Raw genomic sequence first — 21,070 nt, forward strand, 5'->3', positions numbered from 1 at the left:
GAAAGACAGAAACAGTGAGAGAAAAAGAGAGGGAAAGAGGGAGGGAGAGAGAGAGAAGGGGAGAGAGAGAGATGGACGGAGAGAGCCATTAAAGAAATTTGGTTTTCTTGACTATGCATATTTTTAAAGAAATTTGTTCTTTTTTTCCCGGTGGGGTAGAAGTATAAGGGAGAGAATATAGATTTCTGTTCATTTTTTTTAAATACAGAAGTTAAAAAAGTGGGGAGGCTACAGAGGTGAAAAGTTTCATGCACTTTCAGATGAGATCACAGTATTGCTGGTTTTATTGAACTGTTTTATTTTGTTATCAGAAAATGGGAGTAATCTGTAAATGTCATGTAAAAACAAAACACATCAATAAAACTTTTTTTTTAAAAAATAACAAGCAAGAATTTTTAATCTTTTCAGCTTCAAATATCATTCACATATAAGACAAGAAGAAAACCTTTCTCTTTCTCTGGGGTTTTCTCAGAATCAGGACGAATTAGCTCCTGTTTGTAGATTGTTGTGGCCAACCCTGTATGAACAAGTGTTACATTCAAGAATTTCACCCAGAAAAAAACTTGCCAAAAATGCAAAATTTACATTTCTCCCAACAAGACCAAATGCTAGTCAATGTCACTTAAAATGTTTCATTATATTTTTTTTTAAAAGTCACAAACTCAAGGATTTTCCCTACTACACGGAGTATTTAAAGCTGGGATTTTTTTTGTTGTTACAGAAAGCTTCAAAAAAAAAAAAGCTTGTCTTTTTTTGTTCCTTAACCAAGGAGAGTTAAGATTAGAAATGTGTTTGCTCTAATCCATGCCTCCTATACAAATCAAAAGAAATGTTGTTTTTGTGCTCCACTTTTGGCATGGGTCTAAGAACCGACAGTTTGATTTACAAATAAAGGCTGGCTATTTTAAAATTGTATAATGAGCATACACAGAAAGTAACCTTTCCTTAACTTTTTAAACATATACTGGAATGCAGTGTGCTACACCTTCCCACATCTGCTGTGTGCCAAACACCAGAGTGCAGACTAGATGAAGGAAAGCAATATATTGGATCTGAAAATCTGACCAGATACAGGAGGAATTCTAACTAGTTTCAGCCAGTTTAGAGACATTTAGAGAACAAATTTTCTACTGTGTATGAATATTATTTAATCAATCAATAAGCATTTATCAAACACCTACTATGTGCTAGAGACTGTGCTAGATAGAAAGAATACAGATTCAAAAATGAAACAATCCCTGCCTTCAAGGTGCTTGTATGCTTAATAATGCCACTTCCCTAATTTAGAATTATCTCTGATGCCCAGCAAGACTGAACTCTCACAAAAATTTTAATTGTTTGTTAAATTATTGAATGTCCATATGCATAATGGGTAGCATATTTCTAGCTTTCTCAGGAGGGGAGGAGGGGCAAGGAGGAGGGAGAGAATTCAAAACTGAAAATATTTTTTCATTTAATTTAATTTTTAAAAAATCATTCAATGTCACAAGGTAGCTGGTGGTTCAGTGGATAGAGCCCTGGAGTCAAGAAGGCTCAAGTTCAAATCTAACTGCAGACACTTGCTTTGTGATCCTAGGCAAGTCACCATCTGTTTGCCTCAGTTGCCTGAACAATAAAATGGGGATAATAACACCACCTACTTCACAGATTTGTTGTGAGGTTCAAATGAGATAGTATTTGTAAAAGTGTTGAGCACAATACCTGGCACATAGTAGACTCTATATAAATGCCTATTCCATTATACCCATGAGAGTACTATGAACAAAAGAAAAGCTAATGTGATCTTAGGCTTCACTAGATGCAGCATGACCCTAGGACTGGAAAGGAACATTATAGTACTATTGTACCCTGGTCAGAAAACACTGAAAATATTGCACTTACATCTCGGTACAATATTTTAGGAAGGGCGCTAACTAGCTAGAGAATGTTCAGAGTGGAATAACCAGAATAGTGAAGGGACTGGAAACCAAAGCACATAAATATCACTTGAAAAAAACTAGGTTATTTAGGCTGGAGATGAGAATTTTATAATACTTGACTTCAAGTACCAAGTTCAGTTATTTTTCAGTTGTATCTGACTCTTTGTGACCACATTTTGGGGGTTTTCTTGGGAAAGACACTAGAGTGGCTTGTCATTTCAAACTTCTGCAGCTCATTTTACAGACGAGGGTTAAGTGACTGCCTTAACAGGGTTAAGTGACTGCCCAGGGTCACAAAGCTATTAAGTGTCTCAAGCCAGATTTGAACTGGCCAAGATGAGTCTTAAGGAGTCTTCCTGACTGCAGGCCCTATGCTCTATCCACTGTGCCACCAAGCTGCACTTCTTCAAGAACAACAAAAAGAGCTAAAAGGAATCTCAAAAGTCATCTGTATCATATCCTTTAAAATATATACAGCAATGATTCATTCCACTGGTCATAATTCTTCCTCACAACTTGACTATTGTATAAATAAGTTTAACATGAAGGTATATGTAGAACCTATATCGGATTACATGCTGTCTTGGGGGAGAGGAGAGGGAGGGGGAGAAAATTTGGAACTCAAAAACTTGTGGAACTGAGTGCTGCAAACTAAAAATAAAAAATAAATTTTAAAAAAACAAAGAACTAAAAAAACAACAATATACACAACAAGTACACAACAAACTTTTACTTAAAGTCCACAAGCGGGAACCCTATGCCTCTCAAAGAAGCCTGTTACTCTTTTGGATAGCCTTACGTCAAACCTAAATTTGCCTGTGGGAAATTTTCATCCACTCTTCGTAGTTCTGCCCTGTAGAGTGAAGCAGAACAAGCCTTTTTCTGTTTCCAGACGATGACCCTTCAAATACTTGAAGATGTACTCTCTTTTCAAGAGTAAAAATCCCTGCTTCCTACAAGGAATCCTCATAAGATATGGGCTCAAGGCCCTTGACCATCCTGGTTGTCTACCTTTCAAATGAAAAAATGAGAAATTGGTTGATAGAGTAATCTCTGAAGGGTTAGAAAACTCTGCTAATCGGAAGGGAATGTTCACATTTGAGAATGGAATTCTCCGATTAATTCAATCAACATTGAAAATCAAGCTATTTCGCATCAACACTACCATTCCTGGAAAGGATATGTCAGTCAATGTTCCCTACTGCTACATTCACCATCCTTATGAACCAAAACACCCCTTACTGACCTCCATTCCCATACAGCTATAGTCTTTCCATTAGAACGTAAGCTAATTTTTTTTAAGGAAAATGAATTCCTTGAGGAAAGGGATTAGCTCTTTTTGTATTTGTATTCCTAGCACAATCCCTGATTAGTAAATAATCATTTAAATGATTTTTCATTCATTCAAGCACCTACAAAAAACCTTTGCTTGGTTGCAATTTTAACAAACTTTTTAGATAGTTTCCTCAAATTTCTACTTTATCTTGCCTGTGTAAATTGAATTTGGCTTTCCAAATGAGGATTTCATTTGGGATTAATTTTCTCTCAAACACTAATTCTTCAACACACCCTCAAATCAACCACTTCAACTTCTGTCATTTACTCCTTTCTTTCATATCTCCAGAAACACTCCTATGATTTTCAAGCTGTACTGAAATACTGTCCCTAGATTCAGCACTCTTGTTTCATCCCCAACACACTCCTAACATCTTCTTCCTCTTGTCCTCTTGAGCTACGGGTCTCAAAATGCTGTAGGTGGTTTTGCTCTACACAGGCTTCTAATGCCTAATTTTATCCAGTATATAATCATTATTTCCAATTTCATCCAAGCCAATGCCGTTTCTGAACTCACCTTTCATTAACCACTGTAACCTCTCCTCTTTGCGTCCCTTTCCCATCTTTGTCTCCATGATTCTTGGTGTTTTTTGTCCTCTTGGTTTTCCTTCAATTTTTCTGAGTACATTGCCCCCAGTGGACACTTCCTAAGAATCTTACCTCAATAATATTCTGATCTCACTATGGAATAGCTTATCTACTCCCATGGCTTCAACTATTCCCAGTCTATACAGAGCATTCCCAAACATTTATTTCCACCCTCAACCTCTCTCCTTCATGAATCTTATATTGTCCCACACCTAAAAATGCCTCGCTAGCATCTCTGTTTGGATGTTCTATCTGCACCTCAGATTTAAGGATGCTAAAATTTCAAGCCATTATATGTCTTCCGAAGTATTGTTATTAATAGTCACCCCAAAATGAGATTGTTGCCTTTAACTCTCCCTTCTCTCTCATCCATACACTCAATTAGTCCAGAGTTTTGTCGATTCTTCCTTTGCAAAGTCTCTGGATTCACCTACAACACCTAAGATGCTATTTTTCCAATTCATTTTTTTGAGTGGGAGAGTGGGAGATCACTGAACCTGTGATTTCATTGGCACGCAGTACTCCTAGTAAGAAAATTACTTCTACTAGGGCAAACATGCCCCGTTCTGCAGTCTAAGAAGTTAGATGACTTGCCAAGGGTTATACAAACAACTACGTGTCAAAGCAAAGATGAGAGGCCAAGAATCTTTCTAACTCCAAGGTTGGTTCTCGATCCAGTACACTGCTCTTCTCCCATTCTTAATCTTAATATGTTAAAATCCCACCCAGCTTAAATGACACTTCTTCCATGAAGCCTTCCCTAAATGTCCCAGTTAAAGTAATTTCCCTAGCCTCTGAAGAACGACAGCCCGTAATTTGTAATTTTTTTTGAAACTTATTACATGCTGCTTTGTATTATTCTCATTTTTGTAAATGTATGTAACATCTACCACCCAGATGATAACTAAAATGCTTCGTACAGTGCCTGGCACATACACAGGTGTTATATAAATGTTAATTACTATTATTATTTAATAAATGTTAATAATATATAGATAACAAATTAATAATAATAATAATGAACATGTCTATAGTGCTTTAAAGTTTGCAAAGCACTTTACAAATGTTATCTCATTTTTGTCCTCACAACAATCCTGGGAGTTAGATTCTATTATTATCCCCATTCAACAGATGAGGAAACTGAGGCAGGGGCAAAGTCATACAACTTGTAAGTTTATAAGACTGGATTTGAACTCGTCTTCCTGATCCAAAATCCATCCCTCTATCCACTGCACCACCTACCTGCCTTTAGTCCCTTCACGTTAGTACCCCTCATATGCTCTACATTCAAGCCCAACTGGCCTACTTGCTGGCTCTTGGACATCATATTCCATCTCCATGACTCACTCTGTGACTGAAATGTGCTCTTTCTTCTCTGCATCTTAGAAGAATCCTTGGATCCCTAAGATCAAGGATTACTTCCTAGGTGAAATTTCTTCCTGATATTCAAAATTCCCTTTATATTTACTTTCAATATGCTTTATATTTAAATATATGCATATGTTTTTTTTCTCCTGAGAGAATATAAGCACTCTGAGGGAAAGGCCTGTTTCCATTTTTATACTTGTATCCCCAGCACCTAGTACAATGTTTCACACAGAGGAGGTGCTTAACGATTTTTTGTAGATAAATTGATTAAACTGCAAAAACTGAATAGGGATAATTCAGCAGCCACAGCTATTGAAGATCCGTAAAATAAAGTTCTCAACACCAAAGTCCTTGGAGCTATCAAATGGTTCAATAGAGGCAGGCTTATGCATAGAAACACTAAAGAAGATGCCTTACCATCTACTTTGCCACTGTACCCCAAGGACCACTGCATCTTTCAATCTGATATACAGCTGAAATCGCCTATATTTGTTGTCTCTCCCTATTAGAAAATTGCGAGCTCCTAAAAAGCAGGGATTGTCCTGCTTTTCTGTTTGTATCCCCAACACAGTGCCTTGTACATAGTAAGCACTTAAAAGCATTTTCATTCGGTCATAATTCAGAGCACAATAACATTTTTCCTTGCCTTCAATAAAAAAGGCAAAGGAATTTTAGGCTCTGCTTCACATTTAATAGGATCATAGATTCCCTTGGCCGGAAAGGATGGAGTTCATCGACTCCAACCCCTTACCTTTATAAAGCATAGATTTCCTCTACAATCAAATAAACAGTCATCTGTCTAAATACTTCCACTTCGAGTAACTCATTATCTCCTGAGATAACCTCTTCCATTTATGGATGGTTCTAACTATAAGAAAGGTCTTTCTCAGATGAACTGAAGTCTGCCTGTGTAAAGCTTCTGTAGTTCTCTCTGGAGCCACATAGAATACATCTAATCACAGTCACAATTCTATGAGACAACCTGTCAATTATTGCAGGGTGGGGAGCATGCTGTCAGGCAGTCAACAAGAATTTATTAATCTTACTACTCATCAGGCACTGTGGATATGTGGAAAGGCAAAAACAGTCCCTACCCTCAAGGAACTCACATTCTAATGGGAAAGATAATATTCAAATAACTATGTACATGCAAGATATGTATAATGTAAATGGAAAGTAATCTTGGCAAAGAGGCACAAGGAGGAGGGCAGAAGAGGGGTGACTGGAAAGGTGACTCATGCAGATAATAAGACTTAAGCTGAGTCTCAAAGGAAGCCAAAATGGCTAGGAAATGGAAATGACGAAGGAAAGCATTCTGGGCGTACTAGAGGCAACTAGTATGAAGGCATGCAGACAACTGACAGGGTCATGTGCAAGGAACAGCAAAGAGACGGGGATAAATTGGATCACAGAGTTTGTGGAAAGGAGTATACGTAAGAAAGGGGGGGAATAGTCAATGTTAGAGTAGTTGTAGAAAAATGGGCATGTTAATGCACAGTTGGTTTTTGGAGCAGTGAATTGATCTAATTATTCTGAAAAGCAATTTGGAATTATGAAAAGGAAGTGACTAAAATGTCCGTACCATTTGACCCAGAGATTCCACCACTAGACATGTACTCCAAGAATGTGAATGACAAAAAGAAAAGCCCCGTATACACTGAAACATTTCTAGCAGAACTTTTTATAGTAGCAAAGAACAGAAAGCAAAGTAGATCCCTAGAGTGGAGAATGGTATCAGAAGTTGAGGTCAATGGATGCAATGAAATACTATTATGCTGTAAGAAGTGATGAAATGTCTGACTACAGAAAGACATGGGAACTTACATGAACTGATGCAAAGTGAACTAAGCAGAACCAGAAAAACGACATACACAAAGACTACAATAAAGTGGAAGGTACAAGAACAACAATAAAGCAATTAAAATGGAATGCTGTGAAATGACAAGGTCTAAGCTTAGTCCTAAAGAGGAAATATGGGAAAATGCCACCCTTTCTTCTTTGCAGAGGTGGAGGATTACAGAGTAGAGTAAGGAAAACTACAGATGTCAGACTTTTTCAATGTATTTGTTAGTTTTGTTGAACAGGGTTTTTTTTTTCTTTTTTTGTTCTTTGTAATAAAAGATGGCTGTCTTGGAGGAGTAGAGGGGATACACTGGGAAATGTAGATGATGTAGAAGCAGAACATATTGATAAAAAAAAATTTCTTTAATTAACCAAGAGGCAGCTGCATAAACACAGTGGATAAAGATCAGGCCTCAGAGTCAGAAAGCCCTGGGTTCAAGTCCTGCCTGTGACATATACTGACTGTGTGACTCTAAGCAAGTCACTTAATCTCTCAGTGACTCAGAAAATTCTTTAAGAGTATAAATTGCAAAGCAGGTGCTGATCTATACTAGCGGAAAAAATTTCCTCATTCAGAGTTTCCTATATCAATGAAAATGTACCTATTTTAGAAACAATCATTCTAGTTCTGTCTTTCAGTTTACAACAAAATATTCTTAAGTAAAAAACCAAAATAAAACATTCTCTGACCTCATGAGGATTATATTTCACACAAGATATTCATTTTTCTCCCATCCTTGCTACCTATCTTCCCAAGGTTCCCCCCAAGAGTTTCACATACAACCAATTTCATACACAAAAGTTTCACATGCAACCAATTCTACATACAAAAATTTCATATACAACCAGTTGTTTCACATAAAAGCAATGGGATGGGCACATGGAAACAAAATTTCAGGAGTTCTTAGTTTCACCACTGTAAAAAAAAAATCCTGCATCAAAATATAAATGATCTCACAGCAATGCAGTCCAAGGTCTTAGAGTATATAATTTCTATTCCCACAGATGGGCCTCTCAGTGAATCACTTGAAAGGCCCAAGACATGCATATATTAGAATTAGTGGAGTCTTCATGGTCCCTTTCAATACCACTGGATTCTAGTTTCATAATTAAACATTCAGACATATTTTCCCACTGTTTATAAGGTTACACCATTCCTTAGAACTGTGAACTGTATTCAATGCAAGACTGCCAGATCCCTGTTAAGTTCCCTCCCCTTCACTGACATGAATCATCCGTCTTGTACAGGCATGTGATTCTCAGAGTAAAGTCAGATTACAAGACAGCTAAAATAAAAATCCTTCTCTACACATGGAAAAAAAAAAGATTGGCTCTTTGGTACACAAGGAACAAATTCACTTACTACAGCATAAACTTCTTTATGGAGGGTCCACATTTCCATTTCTTATTCACCTTTATAAACCGCTACCATCACCACCACCACCACCACCACCACCCACTACGTACTACAGGGCCCTGGAACATAGCAAGCTCTCAAGAAATCTCTGCTGGAATGAATCATCTGGACTAAAATAAGAAAACTGTCCCTACTAGTACCTTAGCTTATTTTTTTTCAGAATCAAGTAAGTCAACATTTAAAAATACTTTGGGGGCTTCACACACGGTTCTCCTCGTTTAAAAAAAAAAGTTTACCATGGTATAGTGAGAACACTGAACTAAAAATAATACTGTCTTGGATCTAGTCCATGCTGTGTGACCTTGGGCAAATAACCTTATCTTCTGGGACCCTAGTTTTTCCATCTATAAAAAAGAAAGACCGGAGTAGATGATGCTAAGGTTCTAAACTTATAAAATTCCAAAAGGTTAACTAGAGTTTCATCTTGGCTCCAATTGTATCCCATTACAAATAAATATAAAAAGCACTTTTAAGGAACAGAATTTAGCTGTTCTATTGACATTCCTATATTAATTCTCATAATGTGCTTTGCTATTGAATTCTCCCACACTATTATAAAAATAGTCCATCAGATCCTTAGACATGTTCCTTTTATAGAGTGCTTAGCCCAGCACCACCCTAGATAGGTGTTTAATAATTGTCTTTGACATGAATAGTCATTGTTATATGATTTTAATGTCCTGATCCAAATTCCAAGAATTCTTTTTTGCATCACACAGAAAAACATTAAATAAGACTGAATAAATCTGAAGCCCTACCCCTCCTCTACCTTCCCTCTTTTCTCCCCCATCACCACCACAATCTCAAAAAAATAAAAATTATCCTGTAAGCACAAGTACAGACTGGGTTCTATTGACAGAGCTGCCTGTGAGAACTTGCACTGGTGGATCAGCCTACACCATAGTCTAATTAATAGACTTTCATAAGCCCCATGGAACTGATTCTGATTTAGATAGAGTTCACAACGCTAATTTGTCACTTAAGAAAAGGAGGGAGGACCATCAGAACTAAAACATACAGCTGAGGTTGGGTAGTTTTCAGCTAGTACTGAAAATTCTAGAAAGTACTTATTTCTTGAATATAACTGGTTTTAGGGTGTTACAATGAATGATAAAGAGTTGAAGAAACAATTATTAGGAAGAACAGGATTAAAGTTACTTTTCATAAGATTAGGCAAACCTGAATTAACTTTTCCCAAGCTTAAAGCTGGAGGGGGGCGGGGGTAGAAGACATTTCAAAACAATCTACATATTTATAAGGTGCCTCATACCCAAATGTTCCAAGAGGCCGGTGGGAAATGGGAGGGGCACAAGGGGCTGGGCCCCCGCACCCAGCAGGCTCTCAATAAATGATTGTTAATGATGAGTAATTGAATTTGTTTTACTCTGTAGCTTTTTGTTTGTTTGGCTAAGACCTTAGAACAAATTATGAGTGAGGCCAGTTTTCCCATGATTATATGATGGGAGAAAGTATTTCTACAGGGTCCCACCCCTAAAAATTTAGAACAAACTCTGGTAAGAGGCAACAGAGAAAATTCTCAAGTTAAGATTTCAAACCATGGAAGGAGAAAATGATTAGGCACATGGGTTTGCAGGATATCAAAAACACTTCAGTTATTTCACATGCTTGCTTTACTCCTCCAAGAGCCATATTTTATTACAAAGAATAAAAAAAGGGAAAAAAAACCTGTTTAACAAATACATCGACAAAGTCTGACATCTGTAGTTTTCCTTACTCTACTCTATAATCCTCCATCTCTGCAAAGAAGAAAGGGTGGCATTTTCTGATATTTCCTCTTTAGGACTATGCTTAGACCTTGTCATTTCACAGTATTCAGTTTTAATTGCTTTGTTGTTGTTGTACCTTCCAGTGGAAGGTACTTCCTCCAATCATAAGTTCCTTATGTTCTTATATATTTCCTTTCATTCTTATGTAATTGTAATTGAAAATAAGCTTAGGAAGGTATGAGTAGTAAAAATGTCAAATGAACTCATGCACATTTTATAATTTTTAAAGCACTGTCATGTACATTATCTCATTTAATCCTCAAACAACCCTAGAGAAGCAGGCAAAACAGATATTATCTCTATTTTCAGATTAAGAAACTGAGGCTCTTAGAGGTTAAGTATCCTCCCCAAGGTCATGGGCACATCAGATCATAGATTTAGAGCTCTTAACCTTTTTTATAGGACATGGCCCACTTAAGGAGTTCAGTGAAACCTATGGTACCCTTCTCAAAATCATGTTTTTTTAGATGATTGAATACTAAATCAGTTAGAAGTTAGTAAAAAATAAAACGTCATTTTTTCCCCATCCAAGGTTACAGACTCCCTTGAAATCTATTCATCTTACCCCAGGTTAAGAACCTCTAGTTCTAGAAGGCAACTTCAAGGTCATTAGTCCAACCTGCTCACCTTAAAGATGGGGAAACTGGAGTTGGGAAATGTTAAGTGATTTGCCCATGTTAACATGAGTAGTAAGTGGAAGAGCCAGTGCTGGAACTCAGGTCCTGTGACTTCTAAATCCTAATCTCCTGTATTTTCTACTGTACCACACTACAAATTCATTATTTAAACAAACATTATTTGTGGTAAGGGAGCCATTTAACCTACTCAGGGGAAAAATGTTTGGGGAACTTCGGCAGGGTCGGGGTTTTTGTTTTGTTATATTTCTATAGAAAACCTCAAACTGTAGTTCTTCAGGCTCCTATTCATGAATTTTTTCTTATTGTTTGTTTCTTCCCATTTGGAAATTTACTAGTTTTTCGTACTCACAACAGTTATCTCTACACTACTTAAGACTTTCAGCATCATAACTTATTTTCTCCTCCTTCCCATTCACCTTAAAAGAAGAGCTAGCTCGACTCTTTATAAAGGCTTAATTCTTCTTCCTCTGCTCTTGATCCCATCCCCTTCTAACTCCTCCAGGACCTTACTCAAGCAAGTCACTCTTCTCGCATGGATATTTAATTTCACTCTTTACTGACTCCTCCCAATGTCCCTATAAACATGTTCATCTCCCCACTTCTGAAGAAGAAAGGAAAAAAAATACTTTCCCTTAAACCTATCTCAACTTCACTGGAAGACTCCTTTTCCATTGATGATATCATATTCTCTCTGGCATACTGCAAGTATCATACAATGAACCTGGTTGAGTCTCCTACCAGGATGAAGATGATGCTTAGGCAGTAAGATAAGCCATCAATTATTGTTGTACTTATGTGGCAGATATTATGCTAGATATTAGAGGTAAAAATACAGAAAGTTCCTGCATTCAAGAAACTTAAATTCCACTGGGGATTAAAACATGTATAAGATAAGGCTCTGTGTGTGTGTGTGTGTGTGTGTGTGTATACTAGAAATCATATATATAGATATAGATACAGATACATATACATATATATTAGAAATCCTTTAAATGTGGCTAAATATACATACACACACACACACACACACACACGCACACACACACCACACACACACACAGTAATAGAAGTACCCATTTCACAGGAGTTTCATTAGCTAATCTACTTTTATCATGGCCAATTACTCAATTTCCACCTGGTTAATCCTGTGCCTTGCTTTAACACCCTATAGATATATGATTGGCTATCAAATGTGACTCATGCCTGGAATCAAACAGAGCTAAGGGAATTTTCCCCCTGTTATATGATAACTTTGTCCCTCTTTTTTTCCCTTTTATAGCAAATTTCTATAACCAAGAAACTTTCCAAAGTCATGTTTCAATTGAATAGTCCTCATTGGCCTTCAAGGGTCGTTCTGACCTTTTTGGCCAAAAGGAGGGAATATGGAAGGAAAGTAAGCTATATACAGCTGTAGAGGGAATTCTGATTTTTATAATAATCAATATGATATGTGTAATGAATAAACTATTAGATTAGATTTTGCAGAATTGCCTTTTCCAGCTTATGAGTCAGTCTTAACAATGCAGTTTGAACTGATCAATCAAACCATTACAAGGCTCACAATCACTGGCATCCTTCTGCCTGTGTACCTAAAGTGAATCAAATCAAAGACCACAGAACCTGTTCCCATCACAGAACTCTGGTCCTGAGACCCACTAAGTAATGACCCCCGAGGACCTGAGCAGTATTGCTCCCACGGGACTCCAGAATTGTTGTATTGTCTTCCATTTGTGGGTTTGTCATGGGAAATCACTCTGGCCCTGGGACTGATTGTTTTTAATCCACCTTCCCCCCTCCCTTCCCACTTGTGATTTATGTATATAATCTCTGTCTCCACTTCAGCAAGGCATAATTCTGGATCAGCCCGATTTGCAAATCTATTCCTTATAATGAAACTAATTAATTAAATGGCTATCTGATTACTGGAACTTTGTTTCTAGCCTGGTGTTTCGTCATTCTCCTCAGGTTAGAGACTGGTTCAGGAAAATGAAGGAGGAGGTTATAGAAATTTGCTATAGGAGGAGGAGGTGGAAGAAGAGGAGGAGGAGGAAGACAAGGAGAACAAGAACAAGAAAAGAAGAAGAAGGACACTTAACCTTGCTTGCCTCAGTTCCTTAACTGTAAAATGGCTGGAAAAGGAAATGGCAAACCACCCAGTATCTTCACCAAGAAAACCCCAAATGGGGTCACGAAGAGTCAGATGCAACTGAAATGACTGAACAACAAAACATTTATATAGCTCTTATTATGCACCAGGCACTATTCTAAATACTTTACAATTATTATTTCATTCGATCCTCAAAACAACCTTAAGGGGTAGGTACTGTTATTATCCCCATTTTACAGATGAGAAAACTGAGGCAAACAGGAATGGGGGGGATTAAATAGTTGACCCAGGGTTACACAGCTAGTATGTATCAAAGTCAGGACTTGAACTCAGATCTTGCTGACCTCAAGACCATCCCTTTAACTGCTACACAAAATATCTCCCTATCACTCTTTTATTCAATCAACTTTCCTTTCTTTTTTAACAGTGTGAAGAAACTCATGCTTATATCTCTAATAGCTATATATATGCATATATATATATAACATATTTATATAATATGTGTGTATATGTTTGTGTATATATACATATGTATATAAAATAGCTTTTTAATAGCTGTAAGTAAATGGTCAAAAAATAGGCTATTCAATTATTCCTATAGGGATTCAAATTCCAATGGACTAGAAATCCTTTAAGTGTGGCCATTAAGATGAGATTGTGTTGAGGAAGGGTGCAGGAGCAGAGAAGGAAAAAAAAAGATTCTGGTAGTTTTCATTCTAACTCAGAAAAAAGAATTGATTCTGGAAATGATATAATCCACAGCTACCATCAATGTAATTCCATCCTCCTTAGGAAAGACATCATCTACATAGGACGATACTCTTTGCTACTCAGGGACTCAGAGAGGGCTGATTTATATTATCCAACTGATAGACTTCATATGAAAGAAACAGCGATGTGTTTCCTTAAAAAATAAACTAAAATGGAGGGGAAGGGGAGCAAGGGAAAAGAACAAAACTACAAGAAAGAAGAAAAGAAAGCATGACAACAGAGAGGTGACAGAAAAAAAAAACAGCAGGAGAGGGTGTGAGAATAAAGATAAGTTCCAAATGTCAACCAAAATGTAGTCATTAAATTGTTCATTCAAGAAACCTGGGCCACGGGAAGCATAGCTCTGAGTTAGTGGAGCTAGAACTAAAGACTCCTCCTAATAAATGAATGCTGAAAGCCTCAGGCACTAACAGTCATCACTGGTCATTCCAACCATTTCCCCAAGCTGTTATTAAATGAGCATAACCCATTCAAGTTCAGCGATGGTGTTTCAATAATAAAAATATGGAAGTGCTCGAGCTGGAAAGAAATAGTGTCTGGCACCTTCCCCTTTACTATGGCTGTTATCTTACCTTCTTTGCTACTAAGAGGAAGAAGGGGGGAGGGGCCTGCACTTGAATCTGACACCTGCCTACCCAGTCCACTTTTGACAGGATGAGAAGCAAGTATGAGGGCACTTTTTTTTAATTTTATGTTCATGACTCTGCAAAATTTATCGATGCTGGTGTTGGACAAATATTTATACCATAAAGTAGTCAGTAACTCTACCCGTACCCTTACTGTTCACCCTCATGTGATTCATTCTTAGATAAAGCTTAAGGTGAATATCAACCGATCCTTTAGTTTCTGGCCTCAAATAAAATTCGGCAGTACTGTGCTTCCAGTTTAAAACCAGTTACTCCATTTCATCACTCTTGGGACAAAAAATTCTGATCCTCTCAATTTCAGCTTGCCATATTTCCTAGTTACTAATTCCTGTTTCTACATTTTCAATGTTAAAAGGTGATCAGATATGAAGTATAGTCTCTGGATCAAATTAGTAGTAATTGTGGTAGTGGTAGTGGTAGTGGTAGTGGAAGAGGTAGTAGTACTAATAGTAGTAGTGGGGGTAGCAGTAGTAGTACAACTAGGTGGCACAGTAGATAGAGTGCCAGGCCTGAAGTCCCAGAGACTCATCTTCCTGAGTTCAAATCTAGCCTCAGACACTTACTAGCTGTATGACCCTGGGCAAGCCACTTAGCCCTGTTTTCCTCAGTTTCCTCATCTGTAAAATGAGCTAGAGAAGGAAAAGGCAAACCACTACAGTATTTTTGCCAAGAAAACCCCAAATAGGGTCATGATGAATTGGACACAACTGAAAGCAACTGAACAACAACAACAAAGTAGAAGTGGTAGGAGGCAGCATTGGTAATGATGATCGTAACTAGCATTCTCATAGACCTTTAAGATTTGTAAAACAGTACAAATATCTTACTTGACCCTCACAATAATTCTGTGAGTTAGACACCTTTACAAATAGATGTATTTGCTTTTTTGTTTCACTTTGTCACAAGGGAAGATTGTGAAATGACTGTAATATGAAGACTATATAAATTTTTTAAAATATTGATGAAAAGTTTTTTTAAAGCATAGGCTATAAAAAAAGAGAACCGTATGAAATTTTAGCTTGTATTTTTCAGTCTCATTTTATTTTTGGCCCAGATCTATAATTCAGCAATCTAAGGAGTTCCAGGTATAGAAACTGCCTCTATTGATATCCCATGCCAACTCCTCTGTAACTTCTTGGCTTAAGAGGATTGTTGTATGGACCACTGAGTTGCACAGGGTCACATAGCTAGTATATGTCAGGACTTGAACCCAGGTCCTCATGGCTACAAAGCCTGTCTTTTAGTCTCTGCACAATTCTGGCTCTCTGCCCCTTGTGACATTTATCTTCCCCAAATTTCTGCCATGTCATTGGGAACTGGTAGTCAGTTTCCCAAGAAGGTATCTATGACTATCTTTCTACTTAGGTTTTTTAAAAAAGTAAGAATAGAAGTTCAAAGTCCTACAAATGGGGAGAAGATTTTTAAAAAAAGGAGCTCGTGCATCCCCTGATTCAAGTTTGGTTGTCTTAACTGCAATTTCACAGAACATTTGGCTTCTCAAACAAAACCCACTTTCAGATTATTTTCATTTTTCTCCATTTTTGTTTCAGATAAGAAAGAAGCCAAAAAATTAATTTGTAACTACTAATGAATTATTTTTCCTCCTCTCCCTAGTCCTACATACAAAATTTTGTACTCAGTAAATATGGTTAGAATGAATACATTGCTGTCTAAGACAATTCCAAGACTCATGATGTAAAATACTATCCACATCCAGAGAAAGAACTATGGAGTCTGAATGCAGATCAAAGCATACTACTTTCTCTTTTTTTTTTCTTTCTCATGGTTTTTCCCTTTTGTTCTGATTCTTCTTTCACAACATGACTAATATGAAAATATGTTTAATATAATTGTATAGGTATAGCCTATATCTGATTGCATGCTGTCTTGCGGAAGGCAGAGGAGAGGTGGGGAAAAAACTGAAACTCAAAATTTTATAAAAGTAAATGTTGAAAACCAAAAAAAAAGAGTCTGAGGCGGGATTTTAACTCTGGTTCTCCTGTCTCCCCTACAGGGACCCATCCACTACACCAGGTTGTCTCTCAAAGAGTCTAAACCTGAAAGTGGAAGTAGGAATATGGCAGACACAACCACATGGATTACCTTCTCTATACATTTAATCAGGAAGCTTCAGGCTTAGTAAAAGGCATTTTTTTACCCTTTTTGTAAATATTCAAAGAAAATTCTGATGGCAATTGTATTTGGGGTTTTTCTTAATTCTTCCCTAAGTTCATAAGCAGAAATGCTCAATGAGTCATAAACTCAATGTATTTGTTGCAAATGTCAAAAAAAAAAACCCAATGAACACATCACTCCAATAATTCCACTCTAGGGGAAGAGCCCAATGAGAGCATTTATTTTAGCTCACCTTTTTCAAACATTCCTTCTGCTTCCAGGACGGTGATGTTTGGCAGGCTCCTGAGCACTTTGGCCTTCACCAAGACTTGTAAGGGGCTGTTCTCCAGCAGTTCCACTCCAATAGTCATGTTGATTCCTGGCCTGATGACAGTAGGAGCTGTCACCAGAAAACTGGGCCTTGAGAAGGAGGAAAAATAAGAAGATATTACTCTCCCATCTCCTCATTTTAAAGCACTTTCACAAATTTTACTGGTGTAAAGCACTTACACAAGTTTTACGCAGAACTTTGGATTTTGCAAAGCAATATATATATACATATATATATAAAATATGTCCCAAAAGTCTTGGCACAGTTTTAAGCTATTAATAAAACTTAAAATTGCTCAAAGACTTTTGGGACACCTGCATTATTTTATTTGAGCCTTACAATAATCCTTTGAGGTAGTTATTCCATATATTATTATTCCCGTTTTTCAAGTGAGGAAATTCTTGTCTCTGACAGGTAAACTAATTGGTTCAAGGTCATCCAGCTATTAAGGGTCAGAAAAAAGATTTGAACCCAAGTCTTCCTGATTCCAAGTCCAGCATTCAATCCACTATATCCACTAAGAGGATAGTAAGATAAACTCTTAATATTGATGCCAATGTAGTGCTACTGAAACAATAACAAAATAGATTAAGAAGAGTTAGATACTTAAGACCATTCCAAAAAATTCCTGGTGTAAAATGCTATCCACTTCCACAGAAAGAACTACGGAGCCTGGCTGCAGATCGAAGCACACCATTTTCTTTTGTTGTTGTTTTTGTTGTTTTGTCTTTCTTGTGGTTTTTCCCTTTTGTTCTGATTCTTCTTTCACAGCATGACTAATGTGGAAATAAGTCTAATATGACTGTACACGTATAGCCTATATCAGATTGCATGCCATCTTGGGGGGTGGGGGGTGGTAAGAACTCAAAATCTTACAAAAGTGAATGTTGAAAACTAAAAGGAAGAAAGAATAGTTAGATATGAAGTCATACACTTCCACTCCAAGGAAAAAAAGATAATATTATTTACATTTCACAACCACCAAACAGCACAGAGAAGTTGGACAGTTAGTGGCATAGTGGGAGATTTGACTTATGTTTGCAGACCACTTCATTTTATGAGATTTTTCTTGATAAAAAAAAAACCACTCAAGGATTTTGCCTTCTGCTTCCTCCCACCTTAAGACATCTGTCGCATGTCCAAGGAAGTAACAGGCAAAACTTTTAGTATTTTTTTTAATCGAATTATAAACTCCACAAAAACAAGGATCCAATTTTATCTAAACTTTGGATCTCTCCCAGTAATGAATAATGCTCTGGAAAAAAAAAAAGTAAAACAAGCAAACAGAAAAAAAGAAAATCTTCACTCACCATTTGAAAAAAAAAAAAGATCCAGACCTGTAATTTCACCTAATATAAAGAATTCACAGTATGGACACCATCCATAAATGCAGATCAGAAACTCATATATAACTTAAGAGTTTTGGAAAATTGGGTTCACAGAGCACAGAGAAGTCAAATGACTTGCCCAGACTCACACAGCCAGTATGTATCAGAGGTGAAACTCGAACCCAGTGACTCTTGGGCATAGAGGTAGTAAAGTGGAGGAGGGTGCTGGGCCTGGAGTCATGAAGAGAGTTCAGATCTGACCTCAGGCACTTAATAGCTGTGTGGCCCTCAACAAATCAGTTAACTTCCACACAATGCCTGGCACTCACTCCTCTAGATTAAGCACTTTTTATCACAGCAGATTGCCTGTCACAGTCAGTGTCCTGGAACAGACAGAACTGGTGGGGTGCTGGCACAGCCAAGGACCCAGGGTCACTTCCATGCCACAGTGAAGCATGAGAGGAGGGTTGAACCCAACAGCAGTTTGATTAGACCTGTAGTGCATTGAGATGGCAAGATGGATATGATTTTGGTTCCTAATTCTAAGTAACAGAATTGTAATGACTGGCAGTTTTGTCATTGGGTTATGTTGGTTTTTAATAGGCCCTATTGGTGAGTGGCAGTGGAGAGCGCATGGGGCTTGGAATCAGGAAGACTCATCTTCCTGAGTTCAAATCAGGCCTTGGACACTTACTATCTGTGTGATGCTGGGCAAGTCACTTAACCCTGTTTGCCTCAGTTTCCTCATCTGTAAAAACGAGCTGCATAGGAAAATAGCAAACCACTTCAGTATCTTTACCAACCCTGCCCCCTCACACACACACACACACAAAAGAGGGATTGAGAAGAGTCAGATACCACTGAAAGGACAGAACAACTGGTGAGTGAACAGGCAGGGTGAAATAGAGAAAGAAATAAGCACAGATATAGTGTCTACTTCGAGCCAGGCACTGTGCTAAGAGCTTTATCCCGTTTACTCCTCATAACCACCCTTTTGTTAACTCCATTTTACAGGAGAGGAAACTGAATCAGAGGTTAAATGACTTGGCCCCAGGCCCAGAGCTCTGTCCCCTGCACTCTACAAGACAATAAACACCTATTAAGCACTTACTATGTTCCAGGTAGGATGCTGAGCCAGGAGGTGGCTCAGTGAGTAGTGTCAGGCCTGAAGTCAGGAGGACCTGAGTTCAAATCCAACCTCAAACACTTATTAGCTGTGTAACCCTAGGCAAGTCACTTAACCCTGTTTGCCTCAGTTTCCTCATCTGTAAAATGAGCTGGAGAAGGAACTGACAAATCATTTCAGTTTCTTTGCCAATAAAACTTCACGGCCAATACTGGCTGCTATGGTCCATGGGGTAAGGAAGAGTCAGACACAACTGAATAACAACATGGGCCAGTTACTGTACTAACTGCTGAGAGAAAGAAAGGAAGGAAGGAAAGAGATTCTCAAAAAGCTTACACTCTAATGGAGGAAGACATATAAAAGGGAGCCGAAAATAGAAGGGGGGCGAGGAGTGGGAAGGTATCCACTCTGGGGCATTGTGTTGATTCCCCACAACATGTGCGGTAAAGTCAGTCCATACTTAGGGAAACTGATTCATATTTTTTAATACTGGGTCCCTAGTTGAGTACCTAATTCACTTCAGAATTTGACAATCCCCAAAGTCACATTGAGTGTATATCACAAAACCCCACAAAGGGAAAGATATCCTCTAGGACCGCAAGTTTAGAATCAGGCAATAAATAATAATAAGTGGCTGGGGGGAAACGTTGGACTTCAAGTCTGAGGAGTTGGGCTCTGATCCCGACGTTACCTGGGTGACCTTGGGAAAATCACTTAAGCCCTCTCAGTCTCAGTTTCTACATTTGTACTTGAGGGAGCTGAACACGACGACCTCAAGCTCCCTTTCAGTTCTAAATCTGTGAACTTATAGCTGAATGAAGGAGCCAAGTACTTATGATCCTAAATGACTGTCCCTAGAAAAGTTCAGGCTTCCAGAGTGTGAAATGCCTAGAGGGGCGGGGAAGGAGGAGGTAGGGGGAACAGTTGGGGAGTGATTCAAAGTGAAGTAAACAGAAGTGCAATTCAGGCCAATTTCGTAGGATGCAAGTTTTCCCAGCTGGTCCTTCCAAACTTCTAGATTCTGCCTCTGTTTTTCCCACAGAGAAGAGGGCCCCAGCTCGAAGAAGCTCATTTCGCAAGCGCGTCCGCCCAAATCTAAATTACTACTTGCAGCCCACCTCCCCTCGGCTCGCCTCCCTGCCCACCCCCCATCCCTGGTGATGCAACTCCCCTTTTTTCCCATTCCCCTTCTCCTTCATTCATCCTGTCTCCTCGACACCTCGCCCCTCCCCGCCCCGGCTTCCCCCCATCCCTCAATACCCGGCAGCTGCAGAAGCAGCGCAGGACGCGGTCAGAAGGCACAGAAGGTGGTAAGCCAGGATCAGTGAGCCCCTCATTTTCGCAACAGCGTCTGGCAGCAGCAGCAGCATCCTGCTTCGGAAGAACCTCGCAGCTTCCGCAGAGGGGTTGCAGCCTCCCACCTCCCTCCTCCAGCAGCAGTTTGTGGAATTCTTGCTCCTCTGGGTTTGGCCGTGCGAAAGGGCGCGTGGGATTGGGGAAGTGGAAGATCTAAATTGAGCCTCTGGATCGTTGCTCCGCCCCGCTTTTTCCCTCCCCGCCGCCCTCTGGCTGGAGATCCTCTGGGTCTCCTGCTCTGGCTGCTCCTGCAGATAGCACGAACCTGGTGGCTACTTCCCGGGGCCCAGAGTGCGGCGCTCGTAGTCCTAAAGTAGCCTGGCACCGCCCCTGTGACCTTCCGGAGCTAACAGTGGGCATCCACTTGCACAAACTACCAGGGACTGGGTTAGGTT

General features: G+C 38.7%; 1 protein-coding gene across 3 annotated transcripts in view; it reads right to left on the reverse strand.

The window, feature by feature from the left end:
• Positions 1-20,835, reverse strand: part of CD109 (CD109 molecule) — a 170,645-nt gene extending 149,810 nt beyond the window's left edge. For all 3 annotated transcript variants that reach the window (XM_036766846.1, XM_036766847.1, XM_036766845.1), the window contains exons 1-2: positions 20,580-20,835; positions 16,788-16,954 (exon numbers count right to left, since the gene is read on the reverse strand). In XM_036766846.1, the coding sequence (XP_036622741.1) occupies positions 16,788-16,954; positions 20,580-20,689 (277 nt within the window). In that variant the 5' untranslated portion in view covers positions 20,690-20,835. The remainder of the gene's footprint in view (positions 1-16,787; positions 16,955-20,579) is intronic.
• Positions 20,836-21,070: the final 235 nt, after the last annotated feature.

This window comes from Trichosurus vulpecula, chromosome 7 (assembly GCF_011100635.1).
Source record: "Trichosurus vulpecula isolate mTriVul1 chromosome 7, mTriVul1.pri, whole genome shotgun sequence".
In the NCBI taxonomy this organism is placed as follows: domain Eukaryota; kingdom Metazoa; phylum Chordata; class Mammalia; order Diprotodontia; family Phalangeridae; genus Trichosurus; species Trichosurus vulpecula.